This window comes from Acanthaster planci, linkage group LG08 (assembly GCF_054643075.1).
Source record: "Acanthaster planci isolate LZ-2023a linkage group LG08, COTS_SCS, whole genome shotgun sequence".
NCBI lineage: Eukaryota > Metazoa > Echinodermata > Asteroidea > Valvatida > Acanthasteridae > Acanthaster > Acanthaster planci.
Window position 1 is genome coordinate 8221208 of NC_141784.1, and position 9065 is coordinate 8230272.

Sequence of the window (9065 nt, forward strand, 5' to 3'; positions counted from 1 at the left end):
GTTGGTCATGGGCTGTGGTGGGGTATAGGGTATAGGAGACCCTGGGTGGGGGGGGGGGAGTGTTAGGGTATAGAGGACCCATCAGACCGGGAGGTGAGGAGGGGCTGCCAGATATCGCTGATGGAGAAGCCGATGTCTTGAGGTACGGTGGGGTGCTTGGAGATTTCTAAGGCTTCTCTAATGCGTCTTGGGTACCACTGTTCAATGTTGGCGATGAGGTGGGCTTCTTCCCAGTTGATGGTGTGGTCTTCGGCGTGGGAATGCTTGATGATGGCTGACTTCTCATATTCCCCCTTTCTGCCATGGGCTCTGTGTTATTTGATCCTGGTAGGGAGGTCCCTACCAGTCTCTCCGATGTACAGTTTGCCACACTGGCAGGGATCTTGTATACACCTGGTCGGCGGTGTGGATCTTGCCGGTCCTTGTGAGAAGTCAGCATTCCTTGGATCTTGAGGGGGGTTGTGTGGAACACCTTGATGTTGTGCTTGCTCACAGATGATTTATTCTAACAAAAAGCGGTGCCTAATATTTTGTAGTGAGAGGAATTAATAGCCTGATCCCAGTAATTCATACTGGTCACTAAAATAAATGTGAACACAATTTTGCTGTTTAATCAAATATTAAATATTTCCCAGAGATAAACACACTTCAATTCAGTTGAATTTTACTGCAAAGGTATCATAACATTATATTTGCTTCACTGGCACATGAAGTACATGAACCTGCCTTTAGGTTGGCTAGTGTCACTTTCAGATTGAATCCTGAACTAACCATTTTGATATGTTGAAAAATGCTAGCTCAGAGACTCCCTTTTTTCTGTGTACAGAATGTCTCTGGAGGATAGTGTACTTTTATGCAAACAAATGGTTTCCATATAGGAAGGATTTGTCTTCCACTTAATTGCCTCTAATCAGCCTGTGTGGCAGTATTTTACTTGCTTGCTCATGAAAGGTCAAGTCTGTGAGCTTTCTTCTGAATCAAGAAATCTCACACCACTCTTCTTTGGTTTTTCTTTCTTTGGTTTTTGGCCTGGCTGTCTGATTGGAATTTAGCACAGCGTCAGGTGCTTCAATTATTAAATACACGGGGTGAAATGTTTCAGCGGTGTGATGAAAAGGGTCCAAACAATTTTTGTCTTTTCCAAGGAAACCTTCTGGCGCATCCCAGGTCACCTTGACCCAGAACAGCTCCGGCAGGGAGCAGACTCCATCCAGCCCCAGGAGGGGGTTGCCGAATCGGCTGCTGAGCGCAAGAAGAAGTCCAATCCCAGGTATAAGGCCCTGAAGGAGATGGCGAGGCAGCGGAGACGAGAGAAGAAAGTGCCCGGGGAGCGACGGAGGAGGAGAGACCATCGAGAGGAGCTCTCCGTCACTGAAGTGGTTAATAGGGTCATCATGGATGACGATAGGTTGCCAACGGTAACAGAGCAAGGCACAGAGAGCGACAGCAATGGCGGAGGAACGGCCAGTAAGAGAATATCGCCAGGGTCTGGTCAGAGGAAAAGTCGGGTCAAACGAGCACTGCAGAGCGATTCATCTGATGATGAAAGGTAAGAGTTGGTTGTTTATTTGCTTTGTATGTGCCACATACCAGTAGGAATTGTGAAGCAAATTAAACACTAAGAAACAATTATGGTGAAAACTTTAGAGATGAGTACAGCTTTTATTCAATTCATTGTACAAATATTTTCTATTTATGCCATACGTTTGCTGCTCATGTGCAGTTCACATCAAGTGTGAACCAGCCATTCTGTTTTGCTTAGCCAACAATTTTATTTGTTTTTATACATTGACACTAAAAAATGGACTTTCCTGCTTCAAGTTGATTGAATGCACCCCTTGGCCACAGAAGGCCAAGGCTTTTAAGCCTTGGAATATGCAAATTTTTTGTCATTGTGGTCTTTGATCTTTTTAGCTTTGCATTTAAATATCAGACTCTACTTTTACAAGGTCCCAAGTTCCATTCCCAGATTAAGTTAATTTGTCCATAATGTTGGTTTATTGTGAACCCTAACATGATCAACTGAAGCTACCGATATCTTCCCTCAACAAATCTCAGTGCCATTGAGTCACCACCAAAGAATGACCCAGTCACCAGTGAGACTGAGCTGCCTATGAGTAAGCCTGCTGCCAAACGAAGCCGTCTGCTGCTGTCCAGTGACAATGACAGTGACAGTGAAACTGGCGCAGCCAAGACCGGAGTTTCCCAGATGCATTCACAAGGTGAGATGCTCTCCAAAATGGTGGGAGAGAGGATGGGGGGGGGGAGATTGACTGATGACCCGCGGGAACTGTGAAGTAGTATCCGAGTTAGCTCAGCAAATTTGTGAGCTGTGACATTAAGGTGGATAATACACAGCGCTGCAGTGCAGAATTGACTGAATTAAGCATACAGGTTTCTCCAAACTTGCTGTCTTCCCATATGGGAAATTTCTTTATGGGGCAATTAAGATGGTGTCATCTTACTTAAGCTTTCCGACTCAATTCCCAGTTGACATCCAGCCCAACACTGCTCAAAACTTGCTGTCTTGGGTTCGCTCTCAGGGTACTTAAAGACGACAAACTGGTTCCTGAGTCATTAAGTGCAGGAAAATATTGATTTAATAGTTTATTTGTGTTGTCTTTACATGTGGCCAGGACATATATGCACTATCCCATTGCAATGGTATTATAGCACCTGTGTAGTAGACTAGCTCCCAGGTATTAAGCTGTGTGATAGTCCTTTGTGCATGTGCATTTATTCTGTGTGAGTATCCTGGTGTCTACCAGGTAGATGGCAGGAATAATGACTGATGGTGAACCAGTGAATCTTTGGCTCACAATCATGAATATGTATGGTGCATGAATAGTAAAGTAATGTTTCACAAGTTGATAACATGGGGGTGATTTTGTGCACAGCTCATAAGGTAGTATTTATAATGCCAGTTCTGTGTTGGTTTGTCTTCAGAGACACCAGAAGTCAGCCAGACTCATGCCTATTTCCCAACAACAGATCTAGTGATGGACTGTGACACACAGGATTCAGATGATGACATGCCGCTCCACCGGATTGCTAGGCGACGCATCGTCGAGTCAGACAGTGATGAAGATTAGCTTACATTAGGTCGTTCTCTGCATCTGCACAGTAACCATATTGCACATACACAAAGTATTTACTAGTAGATACAAGTTCATAAAAAGTAAGGGAAATTAACCACTAATCAAGTCATTAACAGCATTCAGTTGGAGAAATTGGCAATTTTGTTTTAGCCAAAAACCTCAACTGGTATAAAATTAATGTATTTTACCTTCAAAAAATTCAAAGGACATTCAACAAGCCTCGACAAGGATGCAGTGCTGGTCAAATACATTGATTGTTTCATAGCACTTTGAAAAAAGGATTTCTTTTCAAGTTCTCGGAGGAATACTCTGTAATTTTGCTGAAGAGTATTTTCTTCTGTTAATAATTATACACGCTAGTACTAATTTGAAAAGTTCTACCCAGCTGTGTTGGAAAAATGCTGTTGTAAAATTACCATTTCATGAATGAACTGAGGGTCACTCTCAGGAAAAAAAACCACATTTCCATATCTTGTGCCAGTACTCGGCTCTGCTACTTATTTCTTCACTAAGGACTTATTCCTGGAGGATTTGTGTCGGCCAGTTTTCTTTGATAAGTCCCATAGTGTGCGGTTAGATAGGTACTGAGAACAAAAAATATCATGTGATATTCTGTATACCAAAACTAGGGGTATGATTTCTCTGGACTTTTTCAGGTTTCAGGATTTTACAGGTTTAAGTATTCAAGTTTGTGAGTACTTTGCACTTTTTACAATAAAGCCAAGTGTCGGATTGGCATAAACATAGCCATTATGTTGCTTACATTGCGACAAGCCCTCTACTGGACGCTTCGCTTTATTTCTCATCTTCCCCCAAGCTATATCCTTTTCCGACTATGATAATGTTTTGTGAGAACAAGAGGTTTTGTTTCTCTCTCTTGACAAAAAGGGTGAAAACGGATGATCACTTTAATAAATGTTCACAAATAGAAAGATCTCATGTGATACTGAAATTTTTATGAGTAGGCCTACTTCAAATGATTGGATAAAACATAATGAAGTGATAGGAGACAATTCTATTCAGAGAAATTCAATAAACTGCAGTGCATTATTTGTTGAAGTACAAGAAAAACTCTGATTGACAGCCCCCCCCCCAAAATAACCCCCAAAACAAATACCACCTAAAAAAACCGAGGACAGCAGACGCTAGCTAGCTCAGCTTTAGTTAAAATAAGAATTGCACGAGTATTTTTTAAACAAATGTGTGTACTTTCGAAGACAATCTAAATTGTCACATTTCTTTTCCTTTTTAAAACATACGAGAACAGTTTTGTTTGTTTGTTTTGGAGGAACTGAACTTCGACCCGACTTCTCTTACTCGAACGTACGTGTTGGACTACACTGGTTCAGGGGTGCATTCCGAGTCCACTAAATGGGTAGATTTCTACGCACGAGCTCATTAATATTTTGTGATCCTGTTGGGATTTTTTACAATAACAGGTGCTATCAGTGGGAGAAATCAGAGATGTTTTCCAAAATCACGAATTTGGGACTTCTGGCGTCGAACTGGGCCATTTCGTTCACAAAAACCAACTCGTGGGCCTATTTTGCATAGAGGCAGGCGGCTAGTTGAAAGCTGAGCGCATAGATTTACTCCTGTTTTGGGGGTGTTTTCGGCAAAGGGCAGCGCAGCTAACCCCTATAGAATTGGACAGAAAAGTGGACTTCTGGCCATAATCTTGAATTTCCAACGGGGAGCGGGAGGCTAACGTCTCCTTGGGAGTCACCAGGCGGCGCTTTTTCTGTCCGATTTTGCACTGTTTTCTACGGGCGCGTATTTAGTGTCGTGCAACCCAAGAAGACAACTGGAAAAACTGATTGGAAGTCGTATGCAGTTATTTTCATGAAAGATGACTTTGTGATGGATAAAGTTTTGAGCTATTGGAAAAGCAAGCACAGGGATTTAGAAAAGTGATTAACGCAAACTCTATTTGGCAAACGCGGTTAACGAGGTGACGTCATAATCAAATGTATTCCAATCCGGTTCGTAAGTGACTTCGTCACAATGGCGGACGCGCCACGATTTGCAGGCTCTCATTGGACAATCGCAGAAGTTGCGCGTTAACTTCCGGTTCCATGGTTCCTTGTAAACGGCGATCAAAGCATGCAACCCTATGAACAGTGCACGTGTGCAGTGGGCCAGGTTTAAATTGAACTGACGTCACACTTACGAACCGGATACAGGCACATCCCGCGTGGTGGTAGCAGTAGTTATGGGCGGCCATTGAGGGGAAAAAGACAAAACGAAAAGTATAAATAAAACCAAGAAATGTAAATATACATACAAAATGTAATACAAACTAAAAATATAAAATTTGTAGCGTGTCCTGCTTATTGGGCTCTGACGCTGTCAAGAACCTATACAAGAACCACTCAGTCAGACGCAAATCGCCGTTCCAGGCAAAAACTGCTCTATTTATTGTCACGAAGTCAAAAAGCTGTTTCACACACACAAGCTCCAGGCGCGAGGCGGGAAAACCGCAGGCCGTTCGCATACCATGTACCATGCACCAGTGGGGCAGCCAGCTTGCTCCATGCGGGTCCGAGCTGGCGCCCCCACCGACCGAACCCGCCAGCGCGACAAAATGAACGAAATACATAAGCACTTACAAAATACAAACGAAACGTGTAAAGACAAATAAATATGAATGACAAGTATAAAGAGAAAGCGGGGACAAAGTGATGGTTATTCGATCAGGCCCGAAACTCAACTTGACCGAACGAAAGTGTTGCAAATCGAATTATACATGAAATGCAACAAAACTACAATTCATTGATTTTAAAATGTTTATGGTCCGAGTTGGTGAATAAAATAATTGTCCCTCTTCAGCAGAAATATGCTCCCGCACATTTCACACACGATCGCAACAATACTTGCTCTCAACTTCTGTGTTGGCTAAAACTAATTTCCAAAGTATGTCAGAAACCAAATCAGGAATATTTCCAAAATTCTGGCTGCACCAATTCAGATAATGCTCTCTTCTGCCATGTTTATAAACTGTGGCGAAAGTTCATACGACGTTTGAAACGGCGCGTTCCGGTCCAGACTGTTAATATGGCGCACGGCTTTCAAACATTTGCTCAAACTGGCGTAAGTGGAATACCCCTGATTTCTGTAAAAGAGGGTTTTCACGTGACGTCACTTGACCGGCAAAGGCAGTTCAGCTGGATTGTTTGGCTTTTTTACCGCTTTATCTCATTTTTTTCTGTGGTACACATGTACTTAAAAACAAAGATTTCAGTAGCTTTTAGAGTTTTAAAGGACAGTGTTAAGCCATACAGGACACCAATTAATGCTTAGTAGCGAAACATGTTTAAAGAGTGATAGCAAGATTGTTATTTATTGCTAAACAGAGTTTTAGAAATCCATGTTCCAGGAGACGCTTGTGGTCTCTCGCAAAATCTCATATTATTACGTCAGATAGACTCTTGTATTTAACAAAATCGATGTCCCGTACAAAATGCCTTTATAGCACAGTTCTAAATCAAAACTACACGAAGACTGGACGCCACTTCGCCGCTCAAAACGCCTTTTATGTTTAGTCATCCGTAACTAACCCTGGACAACGTAGACGTCCTAAGGAAGTTATATACCAAGTATCATAAACCATGTCTGTTACAGCATGTAACTGGAATCTGGAGGACCACTATTGGGATTTACTCGAGAGAAATTGGTATTCGGTAAACGTGATCGACTCATGACATCTGGTGCACGCGGCAGACCCTGCATGATCAGGTGGCTAACCATATAAAAGCTGAGAAAAATTTGATATGCATGACGATCTCCATTAAAATGTCCCTGCTATTTCTCAAACTAAATGAGGCGACAGTCATGATACGGTTGTGCAAATGAGAGCGCCAATAAGCAAAATAATTAATGAAGTTAAGGTCGAGAGATGTGCCACTAAAACGAGTCGAGGACAAGGTCAAGGGCGGATCCAGAATCAAATTCGAAGGGTTAAGTTTCGGAGGAGTCGGTACGACAGCCAAACTTTGACGAGTGTACTGCAAATTTCCTGATCTTCTGAGAAGACTCAGTTTTGGTATGTGCGGGAGGGCGCTGTTCTGCGTGCTACGGTGTGCGCGTCAGGTTTTTTTTGTGGCTGCCATTTTGTCAGACTCTCCTTTCCAAGGCTAAAATAAATCAAATTTTCTGTTAAAAGGGGCCTATCGTTTCCCGATTGGGTTGGTCCCTTTTCCTCATAAACGTTTTGATCAATATGAGTAATTCTGGAGAATGGAATAGTTCAAGGAAACTCATATTAAAGAAAGAATTTATCCCGAATATTTAGTCTGTTTATAAACCGACGAATAGGTCCTCCCAGTGCTTCACTCATGTACAATCATAACTTTAGGTATTGGGGATCTGTTGTGGTAAATCTGTAATGTATTCGTTCCGGTTTTAACCCATGTCCAAGTATCAGATAATGAGACCTGTGTTTTGATATTATTCCGAATTCAGTCGGGAAACTTTATGTTTGGTTCTTTTCCAATTAATTAACCTATCTGACAGACTGGGGGTATAATAGATCATTGGTTTGAATAAAATAATTAAAATGCTGATTAGGGTAAACGTAGCATGATGTACTGTTCATTTTATTAACAGCATAAGTGATATATAGAGGCTACAGTGTCAGCGGTAGGCCTTCACCACGAACCACTGTTGTTATCCCTTGTTCACTTTGTCTACTGAGAAGAGTTTACACATAAAAGCTGAAACCTGGGAAAACCTTAAGAGAACACTGTCTGGTGTGCCATTCCTGAATGCTGTCTATACTTGTTAGCCAGCAGTAACATGTATTCCCCATTAGCCTACACCAACTGAGGTCTCGCAAGTGCCTAACTGGACTTGGAGTCGGTCACAAACAACCAACCACCAGGCCCCCGGTAACTCTACACTCAAGAGAAGTGGAATAATTTTTTGCAGTCCCTTTCCACTTTAGGAAGAAGGGCCAATTATACGATTAAAAAGAGTTCTCCCGTAATCAATTTTAAAAATGCCTTCAGGGGCAACTCTTCCGTTAGCAATTTTAACCTTCGTTTTGGCGTGCAATGACATTTATTAAAGTTAAAGCAAGTAGCTTTTTAATATTTAAAGATATCAGGAAAGGATTTCAAGATATCTTTAGATCATTAAGATATCTTGAAATGGATTTAGAGTTATCTTGAGATAGATTTCAAGGTATGTCTAAATGTGTTGGGGGTATCTCAATATCGATTCAGAGATATGCCGAAATCATTTCCACTTTCGCCGATTGCATTGTGTGTATTCAAGGGTCAAAACGGACTGATGTGCGGCTCACGGAAGCGAAAAGAATATAATATATCAAATGTTTCTGAACTATCTTGATGTAGATAGAGATATTTTGAAGCAATCAAGAGCTACCGCTTAACATGAATAGAATGTCACTTTCGCGCGCTGTGTCAAAGTTCCACGTTTGCGACGTGAACAGTGTACTTTAGTGAAGTGAACGTTCGAGTTTGGCTACTTTAGCATGAACGGTGCTCGAGTTGATAATTGATGTTGCATTGTCAATCTTCGCCATTTATCCACAAATCACCGTAGCACTATTGATGGCCTTGCACCATCCTGATGTTAACGATGAGCGAAGCTTCTTTGGCAAGATAACCATGGCCCCTGAAGTTTTGAATAAACTACGGTGTCCTCGCTTGAGTGACCAACGGGACACGGGAAACAATGGGATGACTGTTTCATGTCGCCAATTCCAGGGCCTAAATTGCTGATACTTTCCAGGCATAATTTTAAGTGTACTTCTTTTAAACTGCCCATATCTGCAATAAACATAACAGCTAGGTTTTACAAGTAATTTCAAAGGATTGATGTTACACACTCATGTCGTGCGCAGTGCAATCAATGCAACAGCAGGTCGAACTACACGATGTTAATGTCATCCATCGATTGACATTTCTCAGCTGCGGTGATAATCTTTACAGAAAGTTAAAAGAA

At 41.9% G+C, this 9065-nt stretch overlaps 1 protein-coding gene across 1 annotated transcript; it reads left to right on the forward strand.

Moving 5' to 3' along the window:
- The first annotated feature begins 71 nt into the window (after window positions 1-71).
- LOC147798357 (uncharacterized) lies at window positions 72-4030 on the forward strand. The gene is made up of 3 exons (XM_087140521.1): window positions 72-1549; window positions 2059-2222; window positions 2947-4030. The coding sequence occupies exons 1-3, from the start codon at window positions 1110-1112 to the stop codon at window positions 3090-3092; spliced, it is 750 nt and encodes a 249-aa protein (XP_086996647.1). The 5' UTR covers window positions 72-1109; the 3' UTR covers window positions 3093-4030.
- Window positions 4031-9065: the final 5035 nt, after the last annotated feature.